Source organism: Rhinolophus ferrumequinum, chromosome 4, assembly GCF_004115265.2.
Source record: "Rhinolophus ferrumequinum isolate MPI-CBG mRhiFer1 chromosome 4, mRhiFer1_v1.p, whole genome shotgun sequence".
NCBI classification, from domain to species: domain Eukaryota; kingdom Metazoa; phylum Chordata; class Mammalia; order Chiroptera; family Rhinolophidae; genus Rhinolophus; species Rhinolophus ferrumequinum.
The window spans coordinates 47353410-47379115 of NC_046287.1; the positions used below are offsets into that span (position 1 = coordinate 47353410).

Below are 25706 nucleotides of genomic sequence, written 5' to 3' on the forward strand. Positions count from 1 at the left end.
TTATTTTTGAGACTTCATGGAGGATCTCCTAAATCCCGTGGATTGGAAACTGGCACACGGAGGGCTTCTCTTTACACCAGGCATTCTTTACATGGGATCTGTAATCCAAGGGGTTCAAAAACTTACGTAGGAAAAAATTACATCTTTGTTTTCACTAACCTCTTAGTTTGCTTCAATTAGGAATGTAGGCAATAACCAGAATCGTATTAGCAGTTAACGTTTGTTACTGTCACCAATAAAAACCAATATCTTATAGCACAGTATACAGATGTCTCAAAATATCATTTGTGTTCTTCACTGTTTTGAAGTTATGGGAGTTTATTAGATTTGGCGCTAGCTCCTGTTATTTAATGCAGAGAAGCACCCATATAACTATATACACACATACATAAAACTATTGTTATGTAACAAAGTTGGTTTTAATATTTTTGATAACTATATTTCAACATAATTTCCATTGTAATTATATATTTCATTTTGTTTAAAAACATTGCTCTGGGAAAGGAGGAGTCTGTAAGCCTCACCAGGTTGCCAAAGGAGTCTTTGGCACCAAAAAAAGGACTGAAATTATCCTGGCACGAATACATACAAATATATATATATTAAAGGGCTACTAGTGTAACATGGAACAATTGATAGCTGCCACTGTAAAGCTGAAAAACTGCAAATTGTGGATCGATAATTGAGAGGAGAACCTTCAAGAGCAACCAAGAACTTCAGTTTAAAAAGGGGAAAAAAACGTTTTTCAGAAATCCAGGAAGCCAAGGATAAGCAATGACAATAGGAGAGGCCCACGTCAGCCTCATACTGTTACTGGCTACAAGCACTGCGGGCCAACAACCCACATCCTGTTGACTGAAGCTAGGACCTATCCCCATCCTGTTCCTCCCGACCTGATCAAAGGGCCACACTCGACAGGCAGGGGAACACGAGCCCTATATCGCCGAATCAAAGAACTCTCTAAAATTTGCGTCGGGGCATTTGGCCGGTATGAGACGACTACTGGTGTTTTAGTGTGCGTGAGTTGGCTCCATTTCCTCAAGTCTGCTGAGGCTTCGGCAGCAGCACTTAACCAAAAAGTTTTGTCACAGTCTCAAGTTTGGAAATCATCGCTTACCAGCAGGGTGTTCCATTACTACAAAATATTGGCCATTTCCTTCTTGGGTCCTAGGAGAGCGTTTCGGCCGGGACCTTTACTTGCAGGCCAGCCATCCCCTAAAAGTCCAAGTGCGGGCCTCTTTAAGACCCCAGGTTCGAGAACCAAACCCTCCAGCAATATGTCAGACTCCGCCTCCTTCTCTGCGGCCCGGGCAACACTCCTGCACGGTTCCTGAGAGCGGCGCGTTAGCTTACAAAGCAGCAAATGATTGGCTGCCTCACCCTGGCGGGCCGGGATTGGCGGCCGGCCGGCCCCGCCCCTCACCCCCGCCCAGGCCCGCGGCCGCCCGGGTGTCCTCGGGCTGCTTGTCCGCGCGCAACCTGGCAGTTTGCCTCTTCCTCGTCCTCCAGCTTGCGTCCATGGCCACCTCCGTCACCGAGGAGCCCTTCCCCTTCCACGGCCTCCTGCCTAAGAAAGAGACCGGGGCCGCCTCCTTCCTCTGTCGCTACCCGGAGTATGACGGCCGAGGGGTGCTCATCGCTATTTTGGACACGGGGGTTGACCCCGGGGCTCCGGGCATGCAGGTGCGGCAGCGGCTGAGGGCCCCGGGCGCGGGGGCGCGGGCGACCGGCGGGCAGGGGACATGGAGGGGCGCAGCCTCCGAGCTCGGAGGCGGAATCCCGCTCTGCGGCGGAGTGGGAACCCGGCACCTGAAGAAGGCGGAGGGCAGAGCGTGCGCGCGAGGCCCGGGGGCGGCTGGGGGCCCGCGGCCCGGGCTCCCCGGCTGGGCGGTGATTCCGGCCCAGACAAAAGCGGCGTGCCTGGCGCGGCTGGTCGGGGCGCCTGGGTCCGCCTTTTGCCCAGGAAGCCCCTTCCTCCCCAGGTGCTGCCAGGCCTGGGCCCTCGGGCTCCTTCCCACTGTACTCCTTTCCTCCGCAGACACCGCGTGCCTAGGGCACCGGCCAGTGCCTTCTCTTTTCAAAGGAAGATTTTACAATTTTTATTATTTGTCAGTGGATGGGAAGGAAATAGAAAGGGGACAGATGACCTATCAGTGCTTCATTTTTATTGCTGTCTTTTGAGAATTTGGTCTTTGGGAAGAATTGTTTATCTCTAAACACTAAAGCCGGGGTTCAAGAAGATAACTCGGTCAACTTCCGGAATTGTTTCCTCTGGTAGTCTTATGTTTTCTATTTTTAAACCGTCTTCTGCAAAGTACTCGTTTAGGGTCATTGAAACGCATGGCTTAGTCTTTGTTTGGCATAGGAGGAACCTAATTTAGTTTTGTTTTGGCGAACTCTTCAGACTTTATTAAATTACACATCTGTATATTTTTAGCCTCAAAATATAACACAGCATAATTGACGATTTTAAAAACTTCGTTTTGCTTTTGAGCACCTTTGAATTATTAGGCCAAGGTATCATACTGAAAGGTAATTTTAAAAATGAGTCTCTGGATTAAAAGTATTCTGCTTAAAGTCTTCAAAGTTTGACTTGTAAATTTAGCCTGAGCGTTTTGCTGAAATCCCGTGATAAACAACATTTCACCTTTGTTCAGGATCCATCTTCTAAAAGTCTAACCTGGCTAATCCTACTTTATGCTGATCTCTTCCTGACATCACTCCATTATCTGTGTATTTTACCCTCCTTTCTACACTAATCAATGAAGTTTAGTAATTCTTTTCCTTCCCCTGGTGCCCCTCCCGCCCCTGGATCCTCTATTGTGCTTTCTAATAATTGAGGTAGCATTTTGGTTTAGAATGTAATGCAGAAGGAAAAGAGAACCGATCTGACTGACTGTATAGAATCCTCGTTCCTCAGCATCTGGAGTACAATGTACCTTATGGTGACTGCAGAACAGCTTTAGCGAATCCGAAGAGGATTCAGTATTGCCCTGGTAGCATTAGTTGTAAAGTTGTATTAATAACTCTGAAGACTTAAAACATTGACAGCTGTCACCTCTTTGAGACTTGATTACGTAGTAGTAATGATTTTTATTCTGTTGTGATGTATGTTTACTTTTTATAGGGATAAGTGGGAGAACAGCTGGGGTAAGGGGTTCACTGGTTCTTTTGTCAGGATAATAAGAGGATGAGAAGAGTTTGGAGGAGTACTGTCTCAGTAAAAACACTTTTGTAGAATTTCCCATATCCGCTTATTAAATTAGTCCAGTACTCTCTGTAAAGTAACAGTAATTCTCATCCCAGAACGTCACTGAAAATTGAGATTAATTACATGTGACTTTTTAAAGCGCTCAAGAAAAATGTTAAACACTATTGTTTTTTAAGCAGGGATATTTAGTAGAAGGAGTTTATGCTGGGTCTTAAATCACCCAACTAGATTATCTAAAGAATAAATATGCATTAGATATTGGCATATAATAACTAATGTTCAAGCAACAAAATATTGAAGTAAAATGAAAACATAACTCTTCTAACAACATTTAACCCTTAAGAAATTGACCTAAACATGGCTAGTTAAAAGAAATCCAGCAAGATGTCTTGCACACGAGTGACTTTTTAAGGTTTATTTTGTTTTGAGTTTAACAAATTTATTTTGTATATCTACGTATACATCATTAAGATAAGAAGGTGGATAGAAGTAAAAAGGAAGGAAAGAATGAAATAGGGAAAGAGGAGGCCAAATTGGACGTTTGGAAAGCCACATGGGATCTGGGTAGAGAACTAGAGGTACAAGTGAAAACGTTGAAGGTAACACTTTTCTTGAGCACTTTAAAAAGTCACATGTAATTTCAATTTTCACAGTGACCTTGTGGGATGAGAATTACTGTTACTTTTCAGAGAGTACTGGAATAATTTGTTAAGCAGATTTGGGAAATTCTACGAAAGCGTTTTTACTGAGAACAGTACTCCTCTAAACTCTTCTCATCCTCTTATCCTGACAATGAGACAGTGGGCTGTCGCACTCTTTGGTTACTCCCTTGGGCCCTGTTCTCTTTTGTGACAGTTGTGTAGGCTTGTTAAAAGTGAATGATGGTGGAGAGCATGAGAAGAGTAATAATTACATAAATGATTAAACCTTTCCTCAGCAAATATTTATTTATTTAAAAAGGATATAAGTCTTTCCTCAGGCACCTGCTAGATGCTTAATGTCATGTTAAAAGATGATGTAGTCCTGCAGACTGTGACAGAGATTGATCAGAGGACCAGTGAGAGCTGGACCAGTCAGACTTTACAGATAAAGGAGGGATGGGACTGGACCTGGAAATAAATATGCAATAGCCAGCAGGTCTCCCTGCCACTACTAGTATTGCTTTATTGATTTATCCTTCACGTTGCCAAAGTTATTTTCCTTTAAAAAAAGAAACCTTCCATTACATTCTTGTTTAATATAAAACAAAACTATTTTGGCATCCCAATTACCTATGCATAAAAACACAAAAATCTGAACTGTGTATGGCCCTTCACCGTCCAACTTCACCTCCTCAGGTAGCGTCGGTTCTCATCTCACCTTTTCTTCTGTCCCCATCCACTCCACCCCCTTCCTTACCGTGTGCTCCACCTGAAACATTTCACTCGTGTTCTACTCACCCAAATGTTTCAGGTCTTTCCCCAACACCTGCCTTTGCACATGGAGTTTAATCTGTTTGCAAGCCTTCTACGATCACCTGTAAATTGTTTAATGAGACTTAGCTGGGTCGTGACCCCATTACCTTTTGGGGTATCTACTGATTTAATTCAGCCCCCCACCATGTATTTATGTTTATGTGTCAGCTGTTGTGTTAGGACCTGGCAGTCCAGGGATGAATAAGGCCCAGACCCTGCTAAAATAATTTTTTAGTTTTTTTCCCCCTTTGCTTATAGCAGTTTGTTCATATACTCCTGTAGCACTTAAGATGTTTTATTTTTGTATTCTATTTACATACCTTTCTCCTGATTAAGTTAAAATTCTTTAAAATTCTTTGATTAAGTTAAAATTCTTTGAAAGCACCTATTCTAATTCATTTGGCATCTAATGTGCTTGTAACATTAAATATTTTTGCTGAGTAGAAAAAATGTGTACATGTACACAATGTACATCATTTCTTCATGGAGAAAAAGTGGTGTGGGGAAAGAGGTAACAAGTAGTCCTATTAAAATCTGTTTTTAGGGCGGCCGGTTAGCTCAGTTGGTTAGAGCACCGTGCTCATAACAACAACGTTGCCGGTTCAATCCCCACATGGGCCACTGTGAGCTGCGCCCTCCACAACTAGATTGAAACGACTTGACTTGGAGCTGATGGGTCCTGGAAAAACACACTTAAAATAAATAAAAGTTAAAAAAAAGTCTGTTTTGACATTCACTAAAGTATAAAGTGTAATCAGTAAATATATGTATATGTAATTGGTTACTAATATTGGGTGCTGTTTTAATTATTAAAAGCAATTAATTTTAATTTTTATTACCTCTTTTTAAGTTAGCCTTTCCTCATTCCTCCAAACTGGGTTTTGTGTTCTTAAATGCTTTTGTAGATATTGTCTTTACCCTTATTTATTTATTCCTATGCTGCAGTTATCTCTACTCGTCTGTTTTCCTTACTGGATTGCACGCTTTCTGAAAGCAAAGCCTATCTTGTTTATTCATTATGTTCTAAGAGTAATAGTCATTTAATAGTAATTGTGTATGAAATATCTTCCCTTGCTTAAAAGAGTATTTGCAGTATCTTCCCTGAAATTTCAAGTAAATAATTATACATTCATGTTTTGTTTGTGATAATTTGTGAACTCCCCTGCCCTTTTGTTTTGGTCTTCTATGGATGTTTAGTGGATGGCTTCCAACCCACACCAACTCCTCCACCATGAGTGTTTCAGTGGAGTTACCAAGTAGCTTAGATTCTTGACATTTGGGGAGAACCTTTGGGCAATTTCTGTTTTGTCCAGCCAGCGTGATGGCCCAAAAAGCTTTCCTCAGTCTCCCAACCCAGTACACAGGGTTGATGACGTTACCTCTACTCCTAATAACTGTGCCTTTAGTCCCTTCTTCCAACGTGAAACTCCTCCTTCCTGAAAAGATGAGGGATATAGTTCTAACATTAGCAATTCATTTTCCTTCTTTCCTTGTCCCAAGGCTCCATTGCAAAATTCTCAGCTGGTTTTCCCTTTTTAAAAACCTTTCCTTCTTAACTCTAAATTTCATCTTTTGTCTTATTATCACCAGTGGAATGGTTGTGTTTACCTAATGGTGAAGTAAGAAGTACATGGATAGAAAATTGCATATATAAGAAAAATTTTAATGAGAGAAAGAGAGAGAGATCCTTATAAGTAAAGCTGTATCAATAGTAGATGGTAAATAAGCCACTAAATCCCATTAGGCTTTCTTCCTTTGCTCACGTATTGATAATAAGGTTTCTAATGAGAGGGATCTGTGTCTGACTTGTTATCTCATGTGATTACTGGATCTCAAGTCACTGAAGTTGTTTGCTCATTGAGAAGATTGGTGGTTTGTGTTCTTAGTGCTATTAAAATATTTGTATAGACAGCCCCCAAGAAATATCTTCAGATTAAGAATTACCATTTGTAAAAATAACAGCTAGGCAGCCTCGGGCAAAGCTTTCAGTCTCTGGTTGTTCGGGGGTGAGATTTGGAGTCTACCAGACACGCCCTTGCTTTGCCTTGTAAAAAACAAAACAAAACAACAACAAAAAACAACGTGTGCCCTTGTTTACTCCATATAATGACGTTCCCTCTTTTCCTTTCAGGTGTACTTTAACTACAGAGCTTTAAGGACACTGCAGTTGGTGTTGGGGAGGGACACAGGAGACTCATAGAAAAGGACACTAAGCTTTATCTCTTAAAGTGTGTGAATTTCCCCAATGGAAAAGGAGTCAGAAGTTGGAAGGCTTTGTGATCTTTTCACACTGTTGGCATTTATTACATTCCTGTTTCTTTCTTGAGGGTCTTCTTTTTTCAGTCTTCTTTGTGTCCTTGTGCATAATTCCTGCGGGCAATTCAGTACATACATGTTGAATGCTACAGATTCCGTTTGCAAAGTTAGCCCAGAAAGATCCCAGAAATGATTTTTCTCACAAAAGCAATTTGAAAATATCGTACTGCTGTTACCTGTAGCAGTCAGCGTGGCCCGAATGAAAGTTTTGGGCTGGCCAAGAAACCAGGCCTTAGGAAAATCAGTCTTAGTGCTGAATAATTAGTGTCAGATCATTCAGTAATTAAATACATATGTGGTACCTAATAGGCACCGGTAGGTTTTGGTGAATAAAGTAGACATAGCCCTTGCCCTCAGGGAACTTACCTTCTAATAGTGGAAATAGAGAAGGAGTCACCTAACTATATAATTATGAATTGATTTAAGTTTTGTAAACAAAATAGGTACAGTGAGAAAGAGTAATCAGGTTTAGGATGGTGACCACTTAAAAGAGGTCATAGGGAGGTCTTTCTGAAGGGATGACATTTTAGTAGAAAACTGTAAGATAAGATTGGAATTCTTGTGGGAAAAACTGAAGGGACAGAGAATTCCAAGCAGAAGGATCCTGTGCAAAAAAGTTGTGAGGCATGAAGAAGTCTGGCACATTCCAGGAGTTGAAAGAAGGCCAGTGTAGTTAGAGTCGTGAGTGACAGTGAGTAGTTGGGGTTAGACCCCACAAAGGCTGTTTATATAAAGCATTGTGGATCCATTACAGGTTTTACACCAGGGTGTTAAGTGGAGGACTGGCATAATACAGCTTGTTTTGTTATTAATTGTGGTAGGTGCCAAGAATGGATACAGGGAGACCTGTAAGGAGCCATCCACATTATGAAGGCAAGAGAGGATGGTGGTGGAGGATACTGGTAGTGAAAAATCAAGTGAAGATGGATTTGAAGTATATTTTAGAGGTAGAAGTAGGAGGAGTAAATTAAAGAGTCAAAAGTTTCTGGCTTGAACAACTAGATGTGTGTGGATTTACTGAAATGGTAAAGCCTGGAGAGAAAAAAGTTTACGTGTTAAGTTTTAATTTGGACTTACACTAAGTTTGAGTGCTTATTGTGGCATCCAATAATGAAATGTTATTAAACATTTCCCTCCTAAAGTTTTGTACTTGTCCAGCCCCAAGCTCACCCTTTTCTCAAATGTTACCTTCTCATTGATACCTTTCTTGACCAGCCTGGTTAAAATTGAAAGCCCCATACCACCTGTTTCTTTTCCCTGCTTAATTTTTCTCCCTAGTAATTATCATCATCTGACATGTTATATATTTCTGTATTGACTGCATATAACAAGGTCTGTGAAGTTAGGGTTTTTTGTGTATTGATCATTGCTATATCACAAGCACCTGAAATAAAGTATGGCTTATAATAAATGCTTGGTAATATTTATTAACCAAATATATAAAACCACTTGAAGGATTCTGTGGTATTTTCCATGACTAAATTTTTTTTTTTAGGATTGTCAAGGTTTTGGCTTAAAACAATTCAGTTCTCTTTTTAAAATGAATGCAGATTTTATAGGATATTTTATATATGTGTACATGTGCACACACTTACACATGGGGGTTGGCATTGCTTTCTTTAAGGATAATAAATTAAGTATATAATTCATACTTAATTCTCTTTAATTTTCAGGTTACAACTGATGGAAAACCAAAAATCATTGACATCATTGACACAACAGGAAGTGGTGATGTGAATACCGCTACAGTAGTAGAGCCAAAAGATGGTGAAATTATTGGCCTTTCGGGAAGAGTGCTTAAGGTTGGAGCTTTTATCTTTTTATTGAAATTTTTTCTTTTTTTTTGTACTGTCACCACAAACCATCTACTGTTTTTAGCTTCCATTTGGTGGTATGGTGAGAATTAGTTAACTATTGCTGCATAACAAATTACTCCAAAACTTAATGGTTTAAAAGAACATTTACCATCTCACAGTTTCTGTGAGTCAGGAATCTGGGAGTGACTGAGCTCGCTGTCTCTCGTTCAAGTTCTCTTCTGAGCTTGCTGTTGGCCAGGAGTGTGGTTTAATCTGAAGGCTCAACTTAGGTGGGGAAGGGAAGTCTGTTTCCAAGCTTGGCGGGCTTTGGTTCTTGGCCGTGAAGACCTCTCCGTGGGGCTGCTTCCCAACATGCAGCTATCTTCCCCCGGGGGAGTATTTCAACAGAGAGTGCTCAAGAAGGAGGCCGTCGTCCTTTTATAAACTAATCTTGGAAGTGACATACTATCACTTCTGCTGTGTTCTTTTCATTAGAAATGAGTCATTAAGTCCAGCACACACTAAACAGGAGGGGAGTTTACAAGGGCATGAATACCCGGAGGTAGGGATCAGTAGGAGCAATTTTAGAAGAAAATATTGTTTTGTTTGATAGCGGGCTTATAATTGGGGTAATTTTTTCAATGTGGTTGCCAAATTCTAAAAATTTTAAGTTTTGAATAGAAAGGCGGGAAAAGTGACCAGATGAGTTTTGCTTTCATCTTTTCCTGTCCCTTCTGGGAACTTGAAAATGAAATACTAAGGCCTTGCTAATTATGGACTTCAGTGACTGGCTTTGTCTTGTTCCATGTACTTGGTGGAAAGTCTGGGGTAAGCTAGCAGGAAAAATCATTAGAATACAAACAGAGTAGTTCATGAAATATTAGCTAATGAGTTGGTTAGATGGCAAGAATTTGATTGTGATTCAGTAGTCTTTTAAACCAATAAGCAGGTTGATGTGGAAGATAAATTTGGGGTTACTTATATGTGTAAAGAGCTATATTTAACTCTTTACATCTTTTATCATCTGTCTGAATTACTATATGTTTAGGCATTGTCTTTTGGATAAGATTGTGGTGGAAGTGGATTTGTGGATGTGGATACAGAACAAATTAACAAAAACTTAGCAGCTTAAGACCACATACATTCCTGCATTTAATATCTCACTGTCTCACAGGTCAGGAGTCCAGGCCTGGCTTTTTGTGGCTCTCTGCTCAGGGTCTTACAGACTGCAATCAGGTGTTGGTTGGGGCTCATCTGAGGCTCCTCTTCCAAGTCCGCATGGTTATTGGAAGAATTAATTTTGTTGCAGCTGTAGAACTGACAGCTAGCTTATTGAAGGCCAGCAAAAAAATTTCTCTGACTTCGGCGATGGCCTCAGTCTCTTTTTTAAAGAGCTCACCTGATTAGGTCATGTCCACCAGGCTAACCTCCCATTTGATTAACTCAGTCACCCCATTAGGGCCTAAAACTGTGTCTGCAGAATCCCTTCACCTTTGCCATGCTATTTACCATGACAGTTGCAGGAGTGATATTCACAGGTCCTGCCTTCAGTAAGGGGAGAGGACTATACAAGGGCCTGGGTCGCCGTAGAATCAGCCTGCAACCAGCAGACAGGAGGCATTGATATTCAGGTTTTGGATCCTTTTCATGTGTTACGGACTGAATGTTTGTGTGGCCCCCCTTCATATGTTGAAGCCCTAACACACCGAGTGTGATGATATTCAGAGATGGGACCTTTGGGAGGTGATAGGGTCACGTGAGTCATGAGGGTGAGGCCCTCATAATGGGATTAGTGCCCTTATAAGGGAGAGCTTGCTTTATCTCTCTCTGCCATGTGAGGACACATTGAGAAAGCCTGTGCTTTCAAGTCAGGAAGAGAGTCACACCAGAACTCAGCCATGCTCGTATCCTGATCTATCTCATACTCCCATCCTTCAGAATGGTGAGAAAATAAATTTCTGGTTTTAAACCACCCAAGCTTATAGAGGCCATGCTAAGACACCATGTGCTTTTTAAAAAAAATTATAAATTATGGGGAAATGAGTTTCTATACATCTGAATTACTCTAGTTTGCCTGCCTTCCCCGAAAACCAAAAACCTTGTTTTTTAGAGTATGTTTCAGAGAGAAACTTTGGATTCCTGTGAGTTTTGCTACTCTGAGAAACTGTGGAGAACTCCTAGTAAGTCAGACAGATTTAGAATCATATAAAGAATTATCCTTGTTCATTTATTTTTAAGTAGCTATAGTAACCTATACTTTAAATAAACACATATCCCTAGTGCTCAAAGGTAGAGTTACATATCCATATATATGCTATGAAATAAGATCAGAAAATTGATAGTTTTTGTGTCTTAGGATACTATTCCTAGGCCTTCTTGAGAAACTAGTGGTCAGTTAGTTTTTGCCAGTGGTATTGCCTTGAGCAGGTAGAAGCCAAAAAATGAATAGAAGCTTAAAACCTTTAATGATGAAATGTACAGACATAAAGGAAAGTGCATAAAACACATATGAACAGTTTAATGTATAATTAGATTAAACATCATTTTATCCACTACCCAGATTAGACCAAGACTATTGTACCTCAGAAGCTTCTTGTGATCTCCCAGATCACCTTTTTTGACTTTTGTATAATCACTTCTTTACTTTCCTTTATAATTTTGCCACCTCTATGTGCATATATGAAATATATTGTTACTTTTGCCTATTTGTGAACTTTATATGAATGATCTTATTTATGTATCATTTTATGTCGTCTTTCTGTGGGTGTTTATGAGATTCAGCCATGATGTTGCATGTAGTCATGATTTGTTCTGTTCCATTGTTGTGTAGTGTGCCATGGTTTGTGTATACCACATTCTGTCCATTCTGCTGATGAACAGTTGAATGGCTTCCATTTTTGCACTGTAACTAACAGTACTTTAGAGACCATTCTTGTATACGTGTCCTGTGCACATGTTTATAGATAGCTCCAGGATATGTACCTATGAGTGGAATTGCTGAATCATGGAGATATGTAGACCTTCATTAAGTGATGCCAAACAGGTTTTCTAAGTGTTTGTACTAAAATACATTTTCACACGCATATGACAATTTTAATAGTTGTACTGCCAACGCTTGGTATTTTTAGGATTTTTAAATTTTGCAAATATGCTGGTAATCTAGCATGGTTCTAATCAATGCTGGTTAATATTGTGGTTTTAATTTGCATTTCTCTAATTGCTAATACATTTCTCTAATTGCTAATAAGATTGAGGACTTTTTCATATGTTGTTTAGACATTTGGATTTTCTCTTTTGTGAAGTGCCTATTCAAATTTATTTGCCTTTTTTTTTTCTTTTTTTTTTTTATTGGGGAAGGGGAATAGGACTTTATTGGGGAATAGTGTGTACTTCCAGGCCTTTTTTCCAAGTCAAGTTGTCCTTTCAGTCTTAGTTGTGGAGGGCGCAGCTCAGCTCCAGGTCCAGTTGCCCTTTTCTAGTTGCTGGGGGCGCTGCCCACCATCCCTTGTGGGACTCGAGGAGTTGAACCGGCAGCCTTGTGGTTTAGAGCCCACTGGCCCATGTGGGAATCGAACCGGCAGCCTTCGGAGTTAGGAGCATGGAGCTCTAACCGCCTGAGCCACCGGGCCGGCCCATATTTGCCCTTTTTTTTTTCTATTGAGTTGTCTCTTGTTACTGATTTGTAGGATTTCATTACACATCCTATATAGTTGTTTGAGTACATGTGTTCCAGGTATCCCTTTCTAGACTTGTATTTTTACTTTCCACATGATTTCTTTTGATGAATAGAAGTTCTTAAATTCAGTGTAGTTGAATATCAATCTTTGCGTTTTTGATTAGTGCTTTTCATGTGTTAAGAAATTCTTCCTGACCCAGAGATCATGAAGATATTCTCCTCTATTATTTTCCAAAAACTTTCACTATTTTTCTTTTCACATTTGTTCTGGAAGTCACCTGGAATTGATTTTAGGCTTAGTTTGAAGTAGGAGTCCTATAACCTTTTTTCCACTTGAAGAGCCAGTTGTCCCAATACCATGTATTAAAATTCCATAATTTCCCTACTGATTTTCAGTGCCTCTTATTTTGCAGCCTTCGGCCTTCAAAATGTGGTGAATTTTGGTTTCTAAAGTCTCATTTACTGTTCTCTTTGTTCTTTGGGTACCCCCCCCCCAACTTCCCTTATTCTAATTATAGTAGCATTTTGGAAGAGAGCTGAGTGATTTTTGAAATTTTACTACATTCAGCTTGAAGTCATTTTTTAAATTCATCAATATTTAGCCTTACATATTAAAAGACGGTTTAAGTCCAGATATAATGAATGACCATTTAGCACCATATTTAGATGCAGTAATACCTAAAAGAGAGAGTATATGTGTGTACTGCCAGTACCATAGGCTGATAAGTCTGAAATACAGGTGTGAGGCACAAACAAACAAACAAACAAAACTCTATAATGGGATTTTATTTCATGGAACATTAATACTGAGGATGACACTTGGCTCCTTAAGAAAATGTTCAGTTCTTTACACATTCTCTCTTTAAAAGAGTCAGAGAAAAGAGGTGTTTAATTAATAAGGTTTAATTAATAATTAAAGGGATTCTGTTCCTCATATGAAAATCAGTCTATGTTGCATTTACCATGTAACTAAAAGCATTTTAAAGATAATCAATTTAAAATGGTCAAAATATAAAGCTTTGATTCTTAAAGAGACTGAAAATAACTTCATTTGTCTAGAATAGTCAAATAGGTAAAATTACATATTCCATCATTGCCTCATAGAGAAAAGTTAGCTTTATTCTAATTTATTTAATGTTAGGTAGCAAAACCATGAATATAACGTTTATTTTCTGATTTTTTGTTTTCAGTTTAATTTTTGTAGCTAACTAGTCTGTGAGGAAAATATATAGTAGTGATTAAGAAGTATGTGGTTGTATGGATCTTGCAGATTTTGATCTTATAAGTAGATATAAATTATGTCTATTAGATTATTTTTATTGTATTACATATATTGTAAGTAATTATAATTAAGTTGCTTATTTTGCAGTTATGTTAATTAGTTATTCCATTTAGGTTTTTTTTAGTCAACAGCTTTTTGTAATCTCCTTGTACAAAGCAGTTGCCACTAGCCTAGGGTTACAAAGCCACCTGTGTAGTGGCACACCTGAGATGAAATACTCTTTGAATTTGCCAACTAGTGACTATTAACCTTTTGTTGTTGCAATACCTTATTATTGTTATGTCCCAGGCTGTTACAAGCACATTAGAGTTAAGAATCCCTACTCTCTAAAGAAGGTTGATGAGTTTTGAATTAAAAGTGCTAGTCTGTATGCCAACATATATGCCAACATAGTTGAAATTTCACATACTCTGGACATCCAATTCATTCAGAAATGATTACTGATATGGAGGCTTTTTAAAAGTCAGTAGATCTTTGAACTTCTGTGAATGATTGTTTTCCTTTATTTAGTTGTGAGAAAATTTCATCCAAAAGTAGTTTCCAACCCGGGGAATAATTTGATGAGGGACATGGGGGGGATGGTCAGTTAAAGATGTTGCCCAAGTGAGGATTGAACCAACCAACTCCCGAGTAGTTGATAGTTCAACCTCATAATTCATACACATTTAAAAGCTGTTTTTAATCATCATGGGTCCTGTGATTACAAAGAATATGAATACTCCACATTTTCTTGATTGAAATTTCAAGTTGGTTGATGTTCAATGCATTTTATTATTCATGGGGAATCATAAGGTAGGGATTATTTTCTTCCTTTTTACATGAGGAACTAGAAGCCTTTGAGTCCCACCTAGTTAGTAGTAGAGTTTGGATTCACAGCCAGGTTTATCGGACTTTAAATCACATGTCTTTTACACTGAATATTTTGGTCTCCATAATAGAACTAGATTACAGTTTTCTTTTTAACCTTCCTGATGTTTGGGCAAACAATTTAATTTTTTTTTGCTTCTTTGCTTTCTCCATTTGTAAACTGGCATACTCTTTACATCGTTTTGTTAATACCTTTAAGTGTTATTTTAAATACTTTGAGATAGTTGAAAAGACTATACGATGTTATATGTAATTAAAATGATTTTATAGAACTTTTTTGTTAAGAATTCAAAGAGCACTTATTTGGTTTCTAGGGATTATTCCTGTTGTATCTTAGAGCTGAGTTAAGTTCTTGTCATTAATAAGAAACCCAAGGGTAGAGAGGTTCTGTAAGTTGCTTTCCCTCCCCACCAGTTAATGGGCAGTAGTCGGGTGGTGAAGGAAGAAGTGAGGTGTCATTGATGCTTGAGAACTGAAGATCTTAGTGGTTTAATGAGGTTGCATATGTTGAAAGCATTTTATAACCTATGAAGCATTGTATAAATGAAAAGTATTCTAGTTGAACTGTCTTGTTTATGGATGAGACAAGAGGAGCCAGAGAGATATTGGCACTTAGAAGATTAGGAGTAGTGCTGTAACATGTGAGCCTGCTCATACAGGTGGAGCCATTAGAATGGAAATGAAATCCCTTTTTCTCCAGCAGTAAATCATTGCAATTGGGAAGCATTTAGTGAACCAGTAATTTACTTTTTTTTCTATAGATTCCTGAGAACTGGACAAATCCCTCAGGCAGATATCACATTGGCATAAAAAATGGCTATGACTTCTATCCAAAGGCTCTCAAGGAAAGGATACAGGTAACGTACAATGCTATATCAATGACTTAGTTTCTGTCTCAAATTTTATTCCTACTGAAGGAAAAAAATTCATAAAAATCTCACTATTGATTATTTTGGACGATGGAGGTTTTCAAACAGTTATTGTTTAAAGATTCTGTTCAATGGAATGTTACCCATTTACATGGATAAGTTTAGAGAATCTGAATACACTGAAGTTACATTCAAATTTTTGTGTATGTTTGGTTTTCAGGGAGATGGATATAGCTTTCATTGGATTTTTTAAGGAATTTTTTTTTTTAAACCTCAAAAGGGCTAAAGACAAGTTGATTTAAAGTCCAGACTTCCCTGTTTATTCCCATTCCTATAGCGTTTATTACAATTTTTCCCATTTTTCTTACTGTTTAACTACCTTCTTGATCCCCTTTAATCATCATTCAGTATTAAAAGGGTTACTCAAACCTAAAGCAGCTGAAGTATAGGAAACACAAGTGTGTCATTAGAGAAGTAAGAGTTGTAAATTGAGTGATAAGGAGCCTGTTGTAAAATAGCTCTTATTCAGTAAACCTTTCAGTGACAATAGAAATGTTTGAGGTGTTCCATATCTGTCCATTATGGTAGTCACTAGCCACAAGTGGCTCCTGAAAACTTGACATGTGACTGAGAATGACTAAGGAATGAAACGCTTAATTTTATAGAATACTTTAAAATTTAAATTTAAATAGTAACATGTGGCTAGTGGCTCCTATATTTGACAGTGCTGCTGTAGAGGATTGCTGTGACACTGTAGCTGACACAGACAGGTTCAGGGTTTCCACTGTGAAACGATGTAATCCTTGAAAGTGAGCCTGCCTGATGGATAAGACCTGTGGGCCCTTTCATGTAGTAGTAGTATTATTATTTGCTTCTTTAGGAGTCGATGATCCATAAGCAGTCACTCAGTGTACTACATATATAACCATTGCAATGGTTAGTCAGATTGCAATCATTCCGCCAAAAGAAAACTGTGAAAAAAATAATGCACACAACTTATTGGATACTATTTTATTTTAAAATTTCAGGGTGAAACACTCATAGATAGCATAGTACTTTTATGCACTATATTAAATTTAATCAACTATGTTAAAATACAAATTAACATGCAAATGTAGAGTTTTTAAGTTAAAGCTGACCCCCCTCCTTGACCCCCCCTACTTACCTTTGTTGAGTTGATTATTTTATTGGAAAGATTTTTTTTTTAACTAGTAGACTTCCATTGGGAGGCACTATAGGTTAAAGACAGTGGAGATGAAGGTCAGACCAATTTCAGTAACAAAGAACCCTATCAAATCAAAGAGGATCTGAAAAACATCAGCTAGAAAGGGAGGAAATTGAGGAAGCCTGTATGTCTGTCAAAATGCAGCTGCAATCTTACTCCTGTCCTCTGCTTGTACTTGGCTTGAGACATTTCCCAGTTTTATAAGGTCCCAGAATACAGTATTTTTTTTTAATGATTGGGAATTCAGTTATCTGACATAGTATTATTTATTCTTGGAAGGATTTAAATTGGGGCATATGATGTATAAAAATACATTTGGATGGGCCTTAATAAATTTGTTCATATAAAAATCTAGGTGCAGTGAATTAATCAGTTTTTAATAATTGATTCATTACTTTATCAACGTGATTATAAATGTTTGGTGTTTTTTTTAAGCCTCTATGAGAATTGTGTAGCATCACAGCTGAGAACAACTAGGTCCTCATAAATTGACTGTCTAGGTTTACCTGAATATTTGTCAACCTCATTGTGGGGTAATTATTCTGTCTTTGCAGAAAGAACGGAAGGAAAAAATCTGGGATCCTGTTCACAGAGTGGCCCTGGCAGAAGCCTGTAGGAAACAGGAAGAATTTGATGTTGCCAACAGTTGCCCTTCTCAAGTTTGTGCTAGTGTTTTTTATTTAAACATTACCATAGAACCATCCATATACCATAGAGTTCTTAGAGAATTAATACTGTTTTTCACAAGGTTTAAGTTATTTAATTTTACTGATTTTTCCTTTATATTTGAAATCAATTCACATATGTATTTATAAATTTTTTAAAACTCCTTAATGAACATACATATGTAAAAGTGCATAAATCATAAGTGCGTGGTCATGGATTTTTCACAAAGTGAACACTCCCGTGATGGTAGAACTGTAAGCTCCATCTCATGCCTCTTCCTATTTATTGCTACCTTCTCACCCCATAGGCGACCACCTTCCAGACTTCTAACACTGTTGAATCATTTTGCTTATTTTGAATTTTGTAAAATGGACTCATACAGTGTTTTCTTTAATGTGTGGCTGCTTTCACTCAGTGTTATGTTTGTGAGATTCAGCCATATTTGGGGTATTGAAGTAGTTTGTTCACTTTCCTTGTTATGATGGATGAACCACAATTTATATATCCATTCTGCAGATTGATGTTTACTTTGTTTTCAGTTTTTGGCTATTAGAAAAAATGCTGTTTTGAACATTCTTGTGCATGTATTTGGTGGGCCGTAAAGTGGTCGTACCAGTTCATATTCCCACAGAAGTATATGAGGGAGTTCGCATTGTTCTTCATCCTTAAGTAACCAGTAAATTTTTTTTGAATCAATTTATAAAATAAAAATAATGTCTTGGTTTATTGTGTAAATAATATGTGCTAGTTACAGAAACTTTTGTACAACACAGGTGTGTAAAGTAGCAAGTGAAAGCCTCCCAAATGCCATCCTCCAGGGATGGTAACAACTTATGTTTATCCTTATGAATTTTTCTTTTACTGTATACATCTACCTTTTCTTAAACAAATATGGTGGTTCTCAACTCTGGCTGCATATTAGAATCATATGAAGAGCTTTAAAACAGCCAGTGCTTGTGCCCTAGAGAGGAATTAAATCAAAACCTTGCAGGGAGACAGACATTTTTAAAAGCTCCTGATGAGCTTTAATTAACATGCAAGTAGGGCTGAGGACCACTGGCCTGCATACACACTTATATTTCCTTAATCTATGTACAGCATCCTTTTTTAACAGCTTCTCGTAATTTTCTGTTAGGTCACTATTTGTCTTGGTTCAGCCTCTTATTAAACACATTAAATGTAATATTTCAGGTTCTACATATATGCAGCTAAATTTATAAAAGAGGGATCTGAATTTAATTATCCATAGTTTGTATATCAAAAATGTTTATATAATTGTCTTTTACCTTTAAGAAGGGTAAACGTTCAATATATTGAATAATTATAAACAAGGCATAACTTAAGATTTTTGGAACATGTGAAAATTAAATTTTTATCCTCTAGGACTACTCAGGTGACTGTAGAGCAGTCTAATGTAGTATACAGTTTAAAAAAATACTTAGGTTGAAGCATGTGAAATTCTCATTTTTGTAGATCAGAATGGTTAAATAGCAGCTTATATGTCCATGGTCATGAATATAGTATGTATTTAACTTAGTGTGTTTTTTTTCTTAAGGAGGGCGCAGCTCACAGTGGCCCATGTGGGGATCGAACTGGCAACCTTGGTGTTATTAGCACCACATTCTAACCACCTGAGCTAACCAGCCACCCTAACTTAGCATGTTCTATAGGAGATAAGACAGTTCATGGTTTCTGTTATTTATTTGAGTTCTTAAGAAATAGATTTTAAATGGAAACAGTTCTGAAATAAGAAAATCTAAAGGTCGAGAAATAACTTAGTTTATAGCAATTTTTGGAAATGAGTTATACAGGTTAGAGATATGTGGCCATCACATGTCTTGGCCAAATGATATCATCAACTTGTAGCAAAGTATATTTCCCAAAGCAGGTGGAGTGAGTGACTGAGTAAAAGAAGTGTTATTTTTTTAAATGTTTAATATATTAAGTAATATCTGCATCACTGAATTGAACTACAAGTAGTGTAGATATAAAAAGAAAATTTTCTTATATTTTTCCCAGCTAAAATGACATCATTGTTGGGTCACATTGTGTCTTTGGTTATATGTTAATGTAGCTTTTCAAGAGTACAAAATGTACTAATATTAATGTATGTTCTAATTGGTTAGGCAAATAAACTAATCAAGGAGGAGCTTCAAAGCCAAGTGGAATTACTAAATTCTTTTGAGAAAAAATACAGTGACCCTGGCCCTGTATATGACTGCCTGGTATGGCATGATGGTGAAGCTTGGAGGTAAACTATATATTTTATGGCTCTTCAACATGTTTTTATCTATTCTGAAGAACACTAACCCCTGAGAACCATCCAGACATTTGGTTTATGTGACGTTAATATCACTAAACAAAACTATTTGAGAGCCCCGTTGGGTTTTGGGTAGTTTTGGACAAGCCTTTTGAACTTCTTAGTATTTTAGACTCTCAACCTAACACGTGTTTTAAAGAAGCTTATTTCACTAGACAGATAGTTATCGTTAACCAGATACAGCAGGTTGATCATTGGTATACGTATTAGATTGGTGTGAAGGTAATTGCGGTTTTTGCAATTATTTTTAACCTTTTAAACTGCAGTTACTTTTGCACCAACCTATAGAAATGTTCCTGATTGAAGCTGGGCAACTTGGGAAGTTACTGCAAGAGACTGTTGCAAAACATCTACTTTGGGCAAAGGAGGAAAAGTTGAGTGAAGATAATTTAATAGAGACAAGGTAGCTAAGTTGTGAGGCAGTATGATAGAGTTCAGTCTCCGAGATGGAATCCTAGCTTTGTGACTTTGAACAGTTTATCTACACCTCTCTAAACCTGTTTCCTCATCTGTTAAGTGGGATAAATAGGACCTCCGTAGAGGATTTTGTGAAAATTCATTTTGATGTTTCTCCATACAGTATGTACTCAATGTCAGCTGTTACTGCTCCTCCTCTACCTCCTCCTCTTCCTAAAATGATGATGTATACCAAGTTACCTATCATGGACATTTTCAGTGTCTTTCTTAGAGAATTGGACACTGCATATGTGTTTCTTAGCTAGTGTGACCTCTTGAATTTCTATCTGTCTGGAAATAGGAATAAGTTCTTAATACAGATATATTGGTATATGTGTGTTTTAGGTTGCCTGCAGTAAACCAAGGACCTCCTTAAAACTTGAAATCAAGAATAGTTTCATAGTTTGAATCCCTGTTCATATGCAAAGAATCGTTTCCCAAGATGTAGCAGATACAGAACAAAATATGATGACTTGATTACTTAGATTGTTTATGTTACAATGCACCCTTCTTAAAGTGCTTTTCTCCCATGGATGTGGGTGCTAACTCATTAATGGCAATGAGTATAAATTTTTCAGTTTAATGAGAAACCCCTGCTCCCTTTGGGACTGAAAGTGTTAATATAATATTTGCATATCTCTATCTGATGATATTAATGCAGTTTTGTATATATTCAGGCATGTTTGGGTGTGTGTGTGTATATGCAAATGTGCATACATTTGGAAACATTTTTTTCCTAAAAGCTTTGCAGAAAGCTTTGATCACAGTGTTTGTAATATAAAAAGGTTCAAACATATGGTTTAGCAAATTTTGGTACATCTGCCACATGGTGTAACATGATGAGGTCATTCGCAGTGAAAAGGCTTAGGTGAGTTTTAGTGTGGGAGAGGAGGCAAGGTTAAAACTGAGTATATGTGGGAAAAATGTACTACGAAGTATACTACCAAAGGACTTAAGAAAATACGATAAAATTAGCAGGGGTTAGGCAGTGGGGAAATAGGTACTTATAAAGGAAAGACCATTAATTGGTTTCTTTTCAGTGGTTTTTGATCTTGTTATCTCAGGTTCTTCGTGAGATTTTGATGATAGCTGTGGATTTTTTCCATTAAAAAATTGAACAGAGTAATGTATTCAAAATATTTGGGAATTTATAACCCCCAAACCCCTTTTCCTCCCTCCTCTCACACCTGTACTCTAATTCTTTCCATGAACCTCATTTTCATATTCCCTTTCTCTGTATTGTAACAACTGTTCCTTGAGTTAAGCCGACCAGACCTTCAGAAAGTTACAACCTTTGCACAATATTCATATTTGCCCTCTGTGGAGTTCTTTACTGAAGTCACTAAACTTTTTTTATAACGTGCTTGAATCGTTGAGTCACTTCATGTTGACAGTGATTGTAAGAAACTGGTTTGTGAAATGTATCACTATTTGCTGTGAGAAGTTTGTTAAAGGTGTTGTCGATTCATTCTTTCATCATTTGGCAAATATTTGAGTAGCTTCTTTGTACCAGGTAGACTCCCTAGAAGCCACTCAAGGACTCTGGACTCTGTGGAAACAAGTATTGGGAACATCTGAACCTGTCTAGGAAGCATCAAGAAAGGTCTCATTGAAGGATCAGCAAAAGTTAGCTAAGCAAAGAGGGTAGGAAACGGGGATTGAGGGTTAGAGGGGAAAGATCCAGAGGACAAGAGAGGAATGGTTAGAAATTTGGGAGTGTGTGATGGGCTGGGTTGGAAGAGGGGACTTCAGAGATGATTTCCAGGGTGGATACTGGCCATACATTTTGGAACCAAAAGTGCTCCTCTGTCTAGCAAACGTGGAGAATTTAAAGGCTACATTTTACCTGTTAACCTGTCCTAACTCCATTTGATATACTACTACTCTTTGCCTCATTTTCCTCATAAGCGTTCAGTCTTCTGTATTTTGCTATATTGTATGTCTGTTTTTGAAATGTAAGTTGTTTTAGCTGCACATAAAAACAAACTGACAATTTCAGAGACCCTTCTTTCTGTATTGTTCTAGTTTGTCAGTGAAATACATGCCTTAGTATTTACAATAAATGCCCTCTATATAATTAACAAGTTAAAATGAGGAAAGAGCAGACAGGAGGGCAATCATAAAACTATGCAGAAAATGCTTTTTATAAAAAATAAACGTTTGCTAAGGCTGTTATAACTGTGGGACCATACAACGTGATGCAGTTGTAGTTTTAAGGAGCCTGCATGTGCTGGTGGATTCATGAAGCCAATTCTAGAAGAACCAGGAAGTAAAGCCTAGGCTGTGTGTCAGAATCATCCTAAACGATCCTAAGCTGTAAGCTAAGCTTTGGTCTAATTTCTTAAGTATCTGTAAGGTTTTCTGCCTGTAGTTTTGTGATGAACAGTGTTCCTAAAGCCCTTTGTTACATGGCTTCATTTAAGTACTGGTTCCTCTAAGCTGTCTTACCTAATCTTTACTGCTGACGATGAAACAGGAATCTAAATCAGGCAGTTCCTGTGTTTGTGGTAGAAATAGATATGGTTGCAAGAAGATACCTGAGAAACAATATTACGTGATTTTTAGGAAGGTAAGAAAATACGTAAATTTCATTATCCTGTATTCTCAATTTACAGAGCCTGCATTGATTCGAATGAGGATGGAGACTTAAGTAAATCTACTGTATTGAGAAACTACAAAGAAGCCCAAGAATATGGCTCTTTTGGCACAGCTGAGATGTTGAATTATTCCGTTAATATATATGATGATGGAAACCTACTCTCTATTGTGACCAGTGGAGGTATTCTGTTTCATATTTGCTAATTAGAGATAAGTTTAGAAAGTTTTGATAAGTTTAGAAAGCCAGATGATAACTTCCTATAGTCAAAAGCAGCCTTAAAGAGAATTTAATCTAGAGATTCCAACTAAAGAAGTAGATCTGGAATAGTAAATGCAGTTTGATTCTCTGGCAAGGTGTTATTTTTTTAAAGTCGTAATCACATAAAATCCATTCCAAGAGTACGAGCATGGTCCAACCACAAAACATCATCAATATAATTTATCTTATGAACAGTAATTTTACCTCCAAATGTTAATCCTTGAGAAATTCCAACTTTTTTGAAATTGCACAGAGTGCTGTAGTGAGGATGTTTTTACTTGACTGTACTCTTGGGTGAAACTATGTAAATACCCATCAACAAAAGAATAGGGTTTTAAAAGCATTGTGTGGTATTCATACTGTGGCATATTATACAGTAATCAAAATGAATAAATCTATATATACACGTAACCTCCATATAACACAGTTGTTTAGGTTCCTTAAAAATGCTGTGTTATGCGAATCCATGTTATACGAAACAAAGAACTAGTACAAAAAAGGGGTTTAGGTTCCAAAAATTAAAAAAAAAATACTAGTAAATGTTTATAATTAAGAGAAATATCTTCATAAAAGCAGTTTTCACCAAAAGTATAACATATTATTAATATGTATTAAATAATCTTTTCTTCGTCATCCCTACTAAGCTTTTATTACGTTCTGTGTTGTTCAGGAATTTCCCTAATTTCAAAAGAGATATTTTTTTCCTCTCTTTTATGCTCCGTGTTGTTCAGGGATTTCTCTAATTCTCAAACCGTGTTCGAGTGAAACCGTGTTCTAGGATGCCGTGTTATATGAGGGTTTTCTCCAATTCTCAAACTGTGTTATAGAAGTGCCGTGTTATATGGGGGTCACCTGTACCTAAATTCATAAATCTCAAATACAGAAATGTTCATAAAAATATATTGACAAAAATTTGTGTAAAATTGTAAAACATGCCAAATAATACTATACAGTGTTTATGGATATGTGTGTTTGTATAGTAAAAATATATATATGGGAAGAATATACACACCAGCTTCTGGATAGTGTTTACTCCTGGAAAGAGAGCATGGAGAATGAAGTAGGAAGGCTTTATTGTCCCCCTCCCCCATTTATTGAGATATAACTGAAGTACAGTAAACTGCATGTGTGTATATGTCTATAGATATATAGATACATACAATTTGATACGTTTCAATAGATGTATATACCCAGGAAACCGTCAACCACAGTCAAGATAGCGAACATATTCATCACCCACTCCAGGTTGCTTGTCTGCCTTGGTCACCCAGCGCTCTCTCCACCCGCACCTCCAGGTGGCCACTGAACTGCTTGCTGTCACTCTAGATTATTTTGCATTTTCTAGAATTTTATATGAGCAACAAAAAATACGGGGTTTTTTTGGCCTGCCTTATTTCAGAGTAATGATTTGAATCTCATCCATACTATGATTATAAATAGCTTGTTCTTTATTGATGAGTAGTAGTTCATCATGTGGATACACCTTGGTTTGTTTATCCATTCACTTGTTGATGGACATTTGGATTTTCCAACATTTGTGTCCAAGTTGCCGTGTGGAACATGTTTTTGTTTAATTTGGACTGATATCTAGGAAACTGGTTAGTATGGTAGGTATATGTTTAACTTTTTAAGAAGCTTCCACACTGTTTTCCACAGTGGCTGTGCCCTTCTGCATTCCACCGGCAGAGTGTGAATGCTCCAGCAGCACCACATGCCTATCCACACAGGTGTGGTCAGTCTGCTTGATTTTAGCCACTCAAGCTGGTAGGTGGTGGTGACAGGTGTTTTTCTGGAGGGAGGGGAAATTACATTAAAACCCAGCTTTCCTGGATTTTTGGAAAAAATAAGACAGGAAGCACTGGTAACATTGGGTCCTTATTCTTATGTGACAGCAGTTGTCCAGAGCAGAGGAGTCCCAGCATTGCAGCAGATGCAGTTAGAAGCGTCATGTGCTCTCATTTTTCTTGGAGCTCCAGCTACTCTAGTGTCACCCAGACATTAAGGCCCAATGCCAGTTGTCATTTATCATTGAACTAATATTATTGTTTATCTGCCAGTAGTGGGGCATTTCTCTTTACCCATGTCTTTTAAGAAACTTTTTCACTTATAAAAGGGGCGGGGGCCCAGTGTTTTTTTTAGTTTTTGTATCACTTGATTGTTGTATAACATATCTAGAGGAAAGTATACTAATCTCAAATTGTACACGCATTGAATTATCACATGATAGACACTTCTGTACAACCAGCCAGGTCAAGAAATAAAATATAGTCAGAGCTCCCATCATGTCTCTTCCTAACCACCAACCTACCCTCCCTGCTCCCAAAGTTAACTGTCCTTATTTCTGTTAGCACATTAGTTTGAGCCATCTGATATTCCTGTTTTTGTAGGTAAGAAATGATTAAATAGTGGTAATTGCACATGGTTCAACCCAGTATGGTGTTTTTCCATTTATATAAGTGGGATTATTCAATATATTTCCTTCTGTGCATGACTTCTTTAGATCAGCCTTATTTCTGTGTGCTTTACTTCAAAGTGTATAGAAGTAGTCCATATGGCTGTCTGATACTCAGTCCTGTGAATATACTACCTATTTACTATTGATGGATCTTGGGGGTTCAAGTTTTTGAATTTTACAAATAATGCTGCCATGAACTTTTTTACAATTTCTTAGGGTACGTGTGTACGCATTTATGTTGGGTGTGTAGCTAGAG

The 25706-nt window shown here is 37.7% G+C and overlaps 1 protein-coding gene across 7 annotated transcripts in view; it reads left to right on the top strand.

Annotated features, from left to right (window-relative positions):
• Positions 1–1428: 1428 nt before the first annotated feature.
• Positions 1429–25706, top strand: part of TPP2 (tripeptidyl peptidase 2) — a 67547-nt gene continuing 43269 nt past the window's right edge. For all 7 annotated transcript variants that reach the window (XR_004422862.1, XM_033104546.1, XM_033104544.1 and 4 more), the window contains exons 1-6: positions 1429–1683; positions 8655–8783; positions 15364–15459; positions 17251–17355; positions 19489–19613; positions 22754–22917. Coding sequence is in view for 6 of the 7 variants with exons in the window: in XM_033104546.1 (XP_032960437.1) it covers positions 1519–1683; positions 8655–8783; positions 15364–15459; positions 17251–17355; positions 19489–19613; positions 22754–22917 (784 nt within the window). In the remaining variant the exon portion in view is untranslated. The remainder of the gene's footprint in view (positions 1684–8654; positions 8784–15363; positions 15460–17250; positions 17356–19488; positions 19614–22753; positions 22918–25706) is intronic.